This window comes from Bombina bombina, chromosome 3, assembly GCF_027579735.1.
Source record: "Bombina bombina isolate aBomBom1 chromosome 3, aBomBom1.pri, whole genome shotgun sequence".
NCBI classification, from domain to species: domain Eukaryota; kingdom Metazoa; phylum Chordata; class Amphibia; order Anura; family Bombinatoridae; genus Bombina; species Bombina bombina.
Genome location: NC_069501.1, coordinates 312,154,301 through 312,168,668, shown reverse-complemented (window position 1 = coordinate 312,168,668; position 14,368 = coordinate 312,154,301). Strand labels below are relative to the sequence as shown.

The 14,368-nt window shown below is 36.1% G+C and overlaps 1 protein-coding gene across 1 annotated transcript in view; it reads right to left on the bottom strand.

The window, feature by feature from the left end:
- The window catches only part of POLA1 (DNA polymerase alpha 1, catalytic subunit), a 1,417,985-nt gene that overhangs the window by 1,017,245 nt on the left and 386,372 nt on the right, over window positions 1–14,368 (bottom strand). The window contains exons 24-25 of the mRNA XM_053705268.1: window positions 13,512–13,661; window positions 12,717–12,839 (exon numbers count right to left, since the gene is read on the bottom strand). Of these exons, the coding sequence (XP_053561243.1) occupies window positions 12,717–12,839; window positions 13,512–13,661 (273 nt within the window). The remainder of the gene's footprint in view (window positions 1–12,716; window positions 12,840–13,511; window positions 13,662–14,368) is intronic.

Genomic DNA, 14,368 nt, shown 5'->3' with positions numbered 1-14,368 from the left:
ACATGAGCCCAAATAATCAGGGGATTGCTTATTAACCCCTAGTCTCCTGTCACCATAAAGTGCCTGCATTCTGCCTAAAATATCCTTCTAAAGGATATATCTGTCCCACATAATGTTGCAGAGAAGGCTCCTTTACCCTTTTATTGCCAGTCTCCTAGCCCCAGAAGATGAAAAGGCACTTACCTGCAGTCTAGTTGTCCGGCAGGAGGACAGCCTACATGGTATGAGAGGACGCCACTCCTCACAAAGACCTGAAGAGAAAAATAATTACAGAGTAAACCTACTCTGGCTTTCAGTACCATGGGCAGCAAAAATGTTAGGAAAACACAGCAAGACCCACCTTACAAGTTCCTAACTGCTTTAAAGCCACCACTGCCCTACTGAAGAGACGAACGTGGAGTACAGCTAGTCCCAAACCTTGAAAAAGGGGAAACAACAGAGTAAACCTACTCTGGTTTTCTGAAGTAGCTAAAAATCTTGCTTGAAGCAAAAGAAATCCAATTTTCTTCAGACATCAAAACTTCACCTCCTCCATGCACCAAGGCAAAGAGAATGACTGGTGGTTGTGGGAAGGAAAGTGATACTTGACAGTTTGACTGACTGTGGTGCTCTTTGCCTCCTCCTGCTGGCCAGGAGTGATATTCCCAACAGTAAATGATGAAGTCGTGGACTCACCATATCTTTGGAAAGAAAAAGAGCCACCATACCCCATATACATCCTTTTGACAAACACTGTACTCTGAGGGGACAACAAGTTTCAACATAGACTGAAATCCCTCTCTCTGTAGAATCAAATGCACATTTTCATTCTTCAACCACCTCCAGCGGAGGCAAAAACAAGACTGAGGTACAAGGAGTTTTATAGTGATCTTGGGGTTTGGGCATCTTTGCCTCCCCCTAGTAATTCCCAGAAGTAATGGATCGTGGACTATGACCACCGGTATGAAAAAGATAAACACAAGCGTATTTAGACCCACCGTCAAACATATCACCAGCATTTGCCGATTACGTGACCACATGTACCCAGTGACGTCGTTGGTAATGCAAAGCGGATTACGGGGTACTAAGCGTGTGCATGAAGAAGGTACCCAAGTATCCCTCCGTAATAGGTAAAGGATATTTATTATTACAGAGTACTTGGAAATAATTATATATTCAATGCAGAATTGTAAGATAAGTAGCAACAACAAAAAATAGATGTATATTGAGTTTTTAATCTTCATAGTAAGCACTTAATAAATGAATATAAAGATGTTTGGGTTTATTGTCCATTCAATCATTCAACTAACTGAAAAAATGATTTTAAAATTATGTTAAAATTCACACAATCAACAGTCAAAGATATCACTTGTGGTACTAGTAACAAGCTAATAAATCAGCATTTTCGTAACCATAACGCACATTTCTAAACGTACTGATGTTTTTTTTTTTTTTTGGTGATCCCTGCACAAACTTGCTCTATATTAAGAATCCCCTGTGCTTTACACAAGTTGTTTCCTGCACCCAAGTAGCATCACTCTTACGGAACTTAACCTATATGCTACTCTTCTAGGAAGAGTGAAAATTATGTGACCTTCATATTCCAACAACTGGTGTACTGAGGCTGGTATAAACCATGTGTTAGTGGTATGTTGAATTTGCTTTGATCTCTTTCACAGGACAGACAGATATGTTGCCATTAAAATTGATCCTATTGTTTCATTCTGTCTGACAGTGGTTGCATCGTACTGCAAGGCTATATTCTAAGGGCAGGACAGAAAGAGGTTTATAATAGAAACTATTTTATAAAATGATTTATCCTTAACCGTGCATCCTGGAGCTAGGGAAACCTGAAGACATAGATGACAAAGTATCGTTTAAAGATTTTTTTTTTTTAGATGTCTCCACTGTAAATCTTTTTTTTTATGATAAAGGTATCTCAAATCACTCTCTGCAAACCCAACATTACTTTAAAGATTCCTTTTCATTCTGAAGGAGATCTGAATTTGACAGATACACATTTCATACATAAGCTGAATAAACAGGAGACGAACCAGACAATGACATTCTACAGTATTTGCTACTTGTGAACAAAATATGACACAAGTGTTTATTAAATAGATTAGCTTTAAATACTCATCCTTTACCTCTTTGTTAGTGTGATGTATACAGGTAAATGCCTTCCACATTTTAATGTTGACCCCAAAAAAACTATCACAAAACAGGTTACTGCTAAAATAAATCTATTCTTAGAAATCACTATCACTTTACACATTATTGCTTCATCCAGGACAAACCAAATATTTAAGTGATCTAAATTTAAATTAACAAATATATATTTGACAATCATCGTGGGAAATTCTAAGAACAATGTAAGCTATTTATAACTAAGGCTCAAAGAACAGTTGTGATCACAGTATAGCTTTCAGTTGTGTATGAAGTAGAAAGGGCAGGGGCGAATAAAATCTCCACCAATAGTAATAAGTTTGTGATAATCTATCATACATGCTTGGCATGCCCCTTGTAACAGAGAAAGGTTGCTGGGCTTAGCCAAGAGGTTCTGCCTTGTTATCCAGACCAGCTGCTGAGTATATATAAAAAAAAAAAAAAAAAAAAAAAAAAGAGACAAAGCAACCGCACTATACAAAGGACAGAAATATCAGTTTAACAAACATCAGAGAAGCCTAACTCTGTGCCAGAAAACTACATGAATTAAAATATATAAAATGTTCTAATTTTGCAAATATTAAATCATGAATTAGATTCATTCAATAAAAACGGACGTGGACGAAAAAAAAAAAAAAAAACACTTGAAAGAGCTTATGAAATATATTTCTTACACAATGAAAAATAGAAAACCAAGACATAAATACCAAATTTAGACGTAAAGCAGGTAGCTAACAGTTATGTGCAATACACAAAAAAAAGTGCAAGGCTACTATAAAATTTATTACAGTATGTTAAAGCTCAATACGCACACGCATCTACAAAGTTCCAAGGGATACAGTAACTTTGTGTATCCTCTGTTAAAGAATGAACACAGATCATCTACTAAAGCAGTGTTTATCAACCAGTGTGCCGTGGCACACTAGTGTGCCGTGAGAGATCCTCAGGTGTGCCGCGGCAGACTGACAACAGTGTGACATTTCATTTTGCTTGTTTTTTATTTTGAGTGAGATGATGACTGAGGGTAACAGTGCAGCGGCAGCTTGCTTCCCCGACCCGTGTTCACACTTGGAAGGAACCCCCACCCATTACAACACGTGTCTAGTGCCGGCTCTACATGCCGAGACACTTCAATCCCCATGCATGCTGGCGCAGCTTTGCTCCTCCTCCAGAACAGTTCCAGCCAGCAGGGGTGTCCCGCTTTCAAATTTTGAAATATTGGGAGGTATGTGACAGGCTCACCAGGCATCATTTACAACCATGACATATTGACATTCATTCACAGACAATCATTATGATTGTTTGTGAATGAATGTCAATATGTCATGTATAGGAGGCATGGCATGACCGCACAGTACAGTGTGTGTGTGTGTGTGTGTATATATATATATATATATATATATATATATATATATATATATATATATATATATATATATATATATATATATATATATATATATATATATATATATATATATATATATATATATATATATATGCTGTATTAGGCTACAATCTGTGATTTTGTAAAATTTTGGAATGGTGGTGTGCCGCAGGATTTTTTTAATGTAAAAAAGTGTGCCACAGCAAAAAAAAAAAAGGTTGAGAATCAGTGTACTAAAGGATGTTATATTATGGAGCAATACAGCTTTACAAAAGCAAAATTCTCAGACAAACTGATAAGAATAATGGAACGGTTAGTTATTAAAGAATTTGGAGAATGTCACAACAGAAAAGATAACAGAATAATATAAAGCAAATGGGAACATTTGAAATAATCTGTAAGGCTTTGTTGGTAATATATAGGCAAAAAATTAAAGCAGGATGTAATCTAACACAAATGCAGAATTTTTGCAAAGCAGTTCTTAACTGCAACAAGCCGTGAATCATGCTTTTGGCTTTCTGAACTTAATAGAAAAAAAACTAAGAAAAAAATAAAAAAAACTTAAAATGGTCATGATACAACATCAAAAAGCAAGTACGTGTTTAAATTTTATGTCTAAGAATCTTTAATTTATTGTTCACAACCACTGCGTCTGCTTGAAAAAAAAAAGTATAATAGTGTAGTTTATACTTGAGATTTTGGACATCAACTAAAAATAAATATATTTAATATTGAAAGGTAGATTTTATTCTTATAGTAACTTTACCTGAACTATTTCTACATCTAGTGACTAATATAAATGCATTATTATATTACTGAGTGTAAAGGGAAGAGAACAGAGACAAGGAAGAAAAAAAATATGGTAGACAGCTGCAAGTACCAGAAACTGGCACCAGCATTTGAAAGGGGAATAGGATACCTACAGCCATTACTAAATGACTGAAAAATCTGCTGGCAAATTATGAAGCAACAATTATGTATCACATCTAAGCAAATGCAAGTCTGTGTGTGTATAAAACACAGCTGCATCCTTACACAGATATTAATTAGAAACATTAGGTAAACATTAAGGTCAGAACAAAAATGAGAACTTGTTCACAAGCTCAAAGCAGTGACCTTTGCTAGTTACATAACCTAAAAGAATATTGTTTAGTATAAGATCACATTTTTACCCTTTGTAGAACACACACAAACTTGTGTGAACAATGTTCCACACCTCTGTAAATCACTAAAACTCATGCATATAAAATTGGGATGGGGAAGTAATGTGCAAATAGCCAACATGAACTTTCTCACAGGATACACAAACGTCTTTGTATAAAATAACTAAGAAACCAGAAGACCAATGGAAAAACATAATTTATGTAAGAACTTACCTGATAAATTCATTTCTTTCATATTAACAAGAGTCCATGAGCTAGTGACGTATGGGATATACATTCCTACCAGGAGGGGCAAAGTTTCCCAAACCTTAAAATGCCTATAAATACACCCCTCACCACACCCACAAATCAGTTTAACGAATAGCCAAGAAGTGGGGTGATAAGAAAAAGTGCGAAGCATATAAAATAAGGAATTGGAATAATTGTGCTTTATACAAAAAAATCATAACCACCACAAAAAAGGGTGGGCCTCATGGACTCTTGTTAATATGAAAGAAATGAATTTATCAGGTAAGTTCTTACATAAATTATGTTTTCTTTCATGTAATTAACAAGAGTCCATGAGCTAGTGACGTATGGGATAATGACTACCCAAGATGTGGATCTTTCCACACAAGAGTCACTAGAGAGGGAGGGATAAAATAAAGACAGCCAATTCCTGCTGAAAATAATCCACACCCAAAATAAAGTTTAACAAAAAACATAAGCAGAAGATTCAAACTGAAACCGCTGCCTGAAGAACTTTTCTACCAAAAACTGCTTCAGAAGAAGAAAATACATCAAAATGGTAGAATTTAGTAAAAGTATGCAAAGAAGACCAAGTTGCTGCTTTGCAGATCTGGTCAACCGAAGCTTCATTCCTAAACGCCCAGGAAGTAGATACTGACCTAGTAGAATGAGCTGTAATTCTTTGAGGCGGAGTTTTACCCGACTCAACATAGGCAAGATGAATTAAAGATTTCAACCAAGATGCCAAAGAAATGGCAGAAGCTTTCTGGCCTTTCCTAGAACCGGAAAAGATAACAAATAGACTAGAAGTCTTACGGAAAGATTTCGTAGCTTCAACATAATATTTCAAAGCTCTAACAACATCCAAAGAATGCAATGATTTCTCCTTAGAATTCTTAGGATTAGGACATAATGAAGGAACCACAATTTCTCTACTAATGTTGTTGGAATTCACAACTTTAGGTAAAAATTCAAAAGAAGTTCGCAACACCGCCTTATCCTGATGAAAAATCAGAAAAGGAGACTCACACGAAAGAGCAGATAATTCAGAAACTCTTCTAGCAGAAGAGATGGCCAAAAGGAACAAAACTTTCCAAGAAAGTAATTTAATGTCCAATGAATGCATAGGTTCAAACGGAGGAGCTTGAAGAGCTCCCAGAACCAAATTCAAACTCCAAGGAGGAGAAATTGACTTAATGACAGGTTTTATACGTACCAAAGCTTGTACAAAACAATGAATATCAGGAAGAATAGCAATCTTTCTGTGAAAAAGAACAGAAAGAGCAGAGATTTGTCCTTTCAAAGAACTTGCGGACAAACCCTTATCCAAACCATCCTGAAGAAATTGTAAAATTCTCGGTATTCTAAAAGAATGCCAAGAAAAATGATGAGAAAGACACCATGAAATATAAGTCTTCCAGACTCTATAATATATCTCTCGAGATACAGATTTACGAGCCTGTAACATAGTATTAATCACGGAGTCAGAGAAACCTCTATGACCAAGAATCAAGCGTTCAATCTCCATACCTTTAAATTTAAGGATTTCAGATCCGGATGGAAAAAAGGACCTTGTGACAGAAGGTCTGGTCTTAACGGAAGAGTCCATGGCTGGCAAGATGCCATCCGGACAAGATCCGCATACCAAAACCTGTGAGGCCATGCCGGAGCTATTAGCAGAACAAACGAGCATTCCCTTAGAATCTTGGAGATTACTCTTGGAAGAAGAACTAGAGGCGGAAAGATATAGGCAGGATGATACTTCCAAGGAAGTGATAATGCATCCACTGCCTCCGCCTGAGGATCCCGGGATCTGGACAGATACCTGGGAAGTTTCTTGTTTAGATGAGAGGCCATCAGATCTATCTCTGGGAGCCCCCACAATTGAACAATCTGAAGAAATACCTCTGGGTGAAGAGACCATTCGCCCGGATGCAACGTTTGGCGACTGAGATAATCCGCTTCCCAATTGTCTACACCTGGGATATGAACCGCAGAGATTAGACAGGAGCTGGATTCCGCCCAAACCAAAATTCGAGATACTTCTTTCATAGCCAGAGGACTGTGAGTCCCTCCTTGATGATTGATGTATGCCACAGTTGTGACATTGTCTGTCTGAAAACAAATGAACGATTCTCTCTTCAGAAGAGGCCAAAACTGAAGAGCTCTGAAAATTGCACGGAGTTCCAAAATATTGATCGGTAATCTCACCTCCTGAGATTCCCAAACTCCTTGTGCCGTCAGAGATCCCCACACAGCTCCCCAACCTGTGAGACTTGCATCTGTTGAAATTACAGTCCAGGTCGGAAGAACAAAAGAAGCCCCCTGAATTAAACGATGGTGATTTGTCCACCACGTTAGAGAGTGTCGAACAATCGGTTTTAAAGATATTAATTGAGATATCTTCGTGTAATCCCTGCACCATTGGTTCAGCATACAGAGCTGAAGAGGTCGCATGTGAAAACGAGCAAAGGGGATCGCGTCCGATGCAGCAGTCATAAGACCTAGAATTTCCATGCATAAGGCTACCGAAGGGAATGATTGTGACTGAAGGTCTCGACAAGCTGTAATCAATTTTAGACGTCTCTTGTCTGTTAAAGACAGAGTCATGGACACTGAATCTATCTGGAAACCCAGAAAGGTTACCCTTGTTTGAGGAATCAAAGAACTTTTTGGTAAATTGATCCTCCAACCATGATCTTGAAGAAACAACACAAGTCGATTCGTATGAGACTCTGCTAAATGTAAAGACGGAGCAAGTACCAAGATATCGTCCAAATAAGGAAATACCACAATACCCTGTTCTCTGATTACAGACAGAAGGGCACCGAGAATCTTTGTGAAAATTCTTGGAGCTGTAGCAAGGCCAAACGGTAGAGCCACAAATTGGTAATGCTTGTCTAGAAAAGAGAATCTCAGGAACTGATAATGATCTGGATGAATCGGAATATGCAGATATGCATCCTGTAAATCTATTGTGGACATATAATTCCCTTGCTGAACAAAAGGCAATATAGTCCTTACAGTTACCATCTTGAACGTTGGTATCCTTACATAACGATTCAATAATTTTAGATCCAGAACTGGTCTGAAGGAATTCTCCTTCTTTGGTACAATGAAGAGATTTGAATAAAACCCCATCCCCTGTTCCGGAACTGGAACTGGCATAATTACTCCAGCCAACTCTAGATCTGAAACACAATTCAGAAATGCTTGAGCTTTCACTGGATTTACTGGGACATGGGAAAGAAAAAATCTCTTTGCAGGAGGTCTCATCTTGAAACCAATTCTGTACCCTTCTGAAACAATGTTCTGAATCCAAAGATTGTGAACAGATTTGATCCAAAATTCTTTGAAAAAACGTAACCTGCCCCCTACCAGCTGAACTGGAATGAGGGCCGTACCTTCATGTGAACTTAGAAGCAGGCTTTGCCTTTCTAGCAGGCTTGGATTTATTCCAGACTGGAGATGGTTTCCAAACTGAAACTGCTCCTGAGGACGAAGGATCAGGCTTTTGTTCTTTGTTGAAACGAAAGGAACGAAAACGATTGTTAGCCCTGTTTTTACCTTTAGATTTTTTATCCTGTGGTAAAAAAGTTCCTTTCCCACCAGTAACAGTTGAAATAATAGAATCCAACTGAGAACCAAATAATTTGTTTCCCTGGAAAGAAATGGAAAGTAGAGTTGATTTAGAAGCCATATCAGCATTCCAAGTCTTAAGCCATAAAGCTCTTCTGGCTAAGATAGCCAGAGACATAAATCTAACATCAACTCTAATAATATCAAAAATGGCATCACAGATGAAATTATTAGCATGCTGGAGAAGAATAATAATATCATGAGAATCACGATTTGTTACTTGTTGCGCTAGAGTTTCCAACCAAAAAGTTGAAGCTGCAGCAACATCAGCCAATGATATAGCAGGTCTAAGAAGATTACCTGAACATAGATAAGCTTTTCTTAGAAAAGATTCAATTTTTCTATCTAAAGGATCCTTAAACGAGGTACCATCTGACGTAGGAATGGTAGTACGTTTAGCAAGGGTAGAAATAGCCCCATCAACTTTAGGGATTTTGTCCCAAAATTCTAACCTGTCAGGCGGAACAGGATATAATTGCTTAAAACGTTTAGAAGGAGTAAATGAATTACCCAATTTATCCCATTCCTTAGCAATTACTGCAGAAATAGCATTAGGAACAGGAAAGACTTCTGGAATAACCGCAGGAGCTTTAAAAACCTTATCCAAACGTATAGAATTAGTATCAAGAGGACTAGAATCCTCTATTTCTAAAGCAATTAGTACTTCTTTAAGTAAAGAGCGAATAAATTCCATCTTAAATAAATATGAAGATTTATCAGCATCAATCTCTGAGACAGAATCCTCTGAACTAGAAGAGTCCAAAGAATCAGAATGATGGTGTTCATTTAAAAATTCATCTGTAGAGAGAGAAGATTTAAAAGACTTTTTACGTTTACTAGAAGGAGAAATAACAGACAAAGCCTTCTTTATGGATTCAGAAACAAAATCTCTTATGTTATCAGGAACATTCTGCACCTTAGATGTTGAGGGAACTGCAACAGGCAATGGTACATCACTAAAGGAAATATTATCTGCTTTAACAAGTTTGTCATGACAATTAATACAAACAACAGCTGGAGAAATAGCTACCAAAAGTTTACAGCAGATACACTTAGCTTTGGTAGATCCAGCAGGCAGTGGTTTTCCTGTAGTATCTTCTGGCTCAGATGCAACGTGAGACATCTTGCAATATGTAAGAGAAAAAACAACATATAAAGCAAAATAAATCAAATTCCTTATAAGACAGTTTCAGGAATGGGAAAAAAATGCCAAACATCAAGCTTCTAGCAACCAGAAGCAAATGAAAATGAGACTGAAATAATGTGGAGACAAAAGCGACGCCCATATTTTTTGGCGCCAAATAAGACGCCCACATTATTTGGCGCCTAAATGCTTTTGGCGCCAAAAATGACGCCACATCCGGAACGCCGACATTTTTGGCGCAAAATAACGTCAAAAAATGACGCAACTTCCGGCGACACGTATGACGCCGGAAACGGAAATGAATTTTTGCGCCAAAAAAATCCGCGCCAAAAATGACGCAATAAAATGAAGCATTTTCAGCCCCCGCGAGCCTAACAGCCCACAGGGAAAAAAGTCAAATTTTTGAGGTAAGACAAAATATGATAATTTAAAGCATAATCCCAAATATGAAACTGACTGTCTGGAAATAAGGAAAGTTGAACATTCTGAGTCAAGGCAAATAAATGTTTGAATACATATATTTAGAACTTTATAAATAAAGTGCCCAACCATAGCTTAGAGTGTCACAGAAAATAAGACTTACTTACCCCAGGACACTCATCTACATGTTTGTAGAAAGCCAAACCAGTACTGAAACGAAAATCAGTAGAGGAAATGGTAAATATAAGAGTATATCGTCGATCTGAAAAGGGAGGTAAGAGATGAATCTCTACGACCGATAACAGAGAACCTTATGAAATAGACCCCGTAGAAGGAGATCACTGCATTCAATAGGCAATACTCTCCTCACATCCCTCTGACATTCACTGCACGCTGAGAGGAAAACCGGGCTCCAACTTGCTGCGGAGCGCATATCAACGTAGAATCTAGCACAAACTTACTTCACCACCTCCCTTGGAGGCAAAGTTTGTAAAACTGATTTGTGGGTGTGGTGAGGGGTGTATTTATAGGCATTTTAAGGTTTGGGAAACTTTGCCCCTCCTGGTAGGAATGTATATCCCATACGTCACTAGCTCATGGACTCTTGTTAATTACATGAAAGAAATTATATTTGATCTAAATCATATTACGATTACTAGTAAGGGGATTTTGATGGTTGTAATTTGTCTATCTCATAAGGATTATGTATAGTTGACAATGTCAACCATACATAATCCTTATGAGATTGACAAATTACTCCAAAGACTATGTTCTTGAGAAATGTTAAACATATCCTATTCTTTCTTAAATCCTTAAAGGGACACAAAACCCAAAATATTTCTTTCATGATTTAGATAGAGAATACACTTTTAAACAACATTCCCATTTACTTCTATTGTCTAATTTTCTTCATCCTTTAGATATCATTTTTTGAAGAAATAGCAATGCACATTGGTAAACCAATAACACAAGGCATCTATGTGCAGCTACCAATCAGTAGCTACTGAGCCTATTTTAATATGCTTTTCAATAAAGGATATCAAGAGAATGAAGCCCATTAGATAATAGAAGTGAATGGGAAAGTTATTTAAAATTGAATGCTCTTTCAAAATCATGACAAATCTTTTTGGTGTCATGTCCCTTTAAGGCTATTCTGAGAACTGAACCAACCTTTACGACAAATATGGGCACACTTAATGGGGATTCCTGGTTCTTACCTTTCATATCTGTGGTCAATATCTAAGCTTCTATGTCTTTAACAAACCTGGGGCAAAAACTATGTGTACTGAAAATGTATATTTATCAAGATGGTATCAAGTAGTATATCCCCCTCCTTGTTACCCCTACACAGCATACGATACCCAGACTGAAAATCAACTAATAACCAACTCCCCGCTACAACCTGCTCAAACTTTAAAAAGAAAACGTGTAAACATTAAAAAAAAAAGTTTCAATTGAGTATTTGGCCATAAAAGGACTAGCCATTCTGTAGTTAGAAACTAGAGTATCTACAAAGGGATTACAACATTATCAATCATATACAGGTATATCTAGAGACTGCACACCCACTACATCAACTTTAATAAAATATTTAAAAATAAAAAAAAACAGTAAAGGCTTTAAAAGCTATAAAATTTGCATACATCAGTATGCATGCGTGTGCACTTACAAATGCAAGGGTAAACAAAATAAATTTGGGGATCCATATTGTATGAAAACAATTTAATTTAACCTCAGATTTTAAAGTGCTAAAATTACAGCTCACACAAACAAAAGACAGGGTAATAAAAATGTAATGAAACAAAGTTGCTGATATTACAGATAAATAAATGATGATAGAGTGAAATAATTAATCCAGTAGCAGGGCCATGAAAACAAAAAGCTAATTGGAGCCTTTCACACTTTATTACTAGACTCTTAAGCAGTGAAAACAAAAAGATCATACAAATCAGAATCTTTAATTGTTTAATAATCTCAAGGCATCTATCGCCACCTAGTGAAACAAGTAAATGTATCTCAGAAATGGAAGCCTGCTCTTTTGCTCAGACAGAAAGCATCCAAACTAAGAGGAACGTCACAATATGTTCTTCACATCATACCCGATATACAGTAGAAGGCAACGCTATAAACTCAATTCATTTAATATAGAATATGGCAAAAAGCCTGCTAACTGAACCAAAAAAAAAAATAGTCAACCATTTCCCAGAAATGCAATTGGTGATTTTTACAGTACTAAGAGAGAGGCAGGGGGGATGTGTCCTAAAATATTTGACTTTTTATTTAGAGTCATTTATATAAAAAAAAAAATTAAAAAAAAAATCAAGAAGTGTAAACTATAAAATACGAAACTAAATTCACACAATAGCAAATCAACAAGTCAATTATTGGACAAAGATTGTACAAATGAGATTACACTACAGAAAATGTGTGTGTTTAACTTGTCTCTGTAACTGTTAACTGAATATATATAAAAAAAAAAAAAAATTGTTTCTAACTCCATGTTTAAACTAAAGGAACAGACCATGAAGAAAAAAGAAAAAAAACAAAAACAATGGACTAAGTGGTTAATATAACAACTGCGCAGACTAACCTCTCTTCCTTGGTGAGTGACCAACGCAGCCAATGGCTTAGCATAGAACCTGCTGTAGGAAAATCCCAAACATCCATACATGCTATTAGCAGTGAGCTTCAATGCTTTCTGTCTGATGTCATACTAAAACATAATAAACATGAAAAACTTTATTATACAGTAACATTACCTCTGCATGTAGAAAATGCAGTACTAATGCAAAAAAATGTCATTTTAATGCTACTAATATAAAAGCAAAAACTACTGGATCATTAAAATTATTAACTTGTACACAACATTATTTAAAACTGCTATCATACACTTTTGAATAGCTTAAATATTTTTCGCATCAGCTTCTTTTTATTCCGATTATTTGTTGCTTATTCACAAAAGCATACATTCAGCACGGAATTTAGTAAAAGGCTTTAAAAAAAAAATACCAAGATAAATATATAGTTTTATGATTGTTTCAAAAATGTTTTAAGGTTATAAAGAACCAGTAAAGACTTAATTTTAGATACTATTTGCCCCTGTAAAATAAGCTTAACCCTTCATACAAATGTTAACCGACTACGCCGCAATTAGACTTAAACAAATATTATAATTTCTTCTGGAATAAAATACGCTAGAGAGGAAATTAAAGCATTTACAGATTTTACAAATAATGAGTTAGACTTGATTTCTTTTAAAGAAAGTCGTATTTCAATTTATGTTTTAAGCAGCCAGACCAAGTCATCTTAAACACAAGCTTGCAAAGATGTATTAAAACTAGACTCCTTTCTACAAAAGCAAACCTTATGAACATAGATTTATTACCTGGAGATATAAGTCAGGATTAAGGTCTGGCTGTTTCATCAATTGTTTGACTTGACGTCTTCTCTCTACCAGTTTTCGAATCTCTCGTGGCAAGATTCCCATCTCGAGATCTGGACTAGGCAGCTCTGGAATTTCATCCTGTTCTTCGACCTATAAACAACAGTCAAATCAAACCATAATGCAAAACAATTCTTCGTAAATTCTGCATCTCTTTCACTCGAGACAAAAGCACGCATCTTAAAACACTAAAATGTGCTAGCCTCTATAAAGCTACAATACAATCCTAAAATGCTTCCCGTACTGGCTTGTGCTGATTATCTTGTAATAAAAGGGAGCATTTTAAAAAATAATTTTAATAGAAATCAGACTTAGTGGTTAAGAGAAATATTGTCATAGATGTGTTGGGGAGCCCTAACAGTACAGATATTTGCCATGATACATTTTGGATGTATTAATATAATAACATGATTGCCCATAAGAGCAAGCAACACAAGACACTTAACGTGTAAACTCTAGACATACATTACCAAAATTTACACCACAATCTACTAAAATAAATGCTTGCATTTCCAAAGCTACAAACCCATCTGCAAAAGCTGCTAATTTGTTAATGAGAAATAAACATAAATGTGCAGGCTTCCGTAAGCATTTTAAAGATCTGCACATTAGTAAATGCTGTAGCAAGACAGAAGTGTCAGGATATTTTTTAATTAGAAATATAAGACTTACACTATCTGATACAATTGCACTTTATTTTTTTTAAACACATTGACACTAAAGATTTATAAACAAAAGCAGAGTACAAGTTTGATAAGAATCATTACAAATTCATGGTTTAATTTGCTGGTCATTCTATG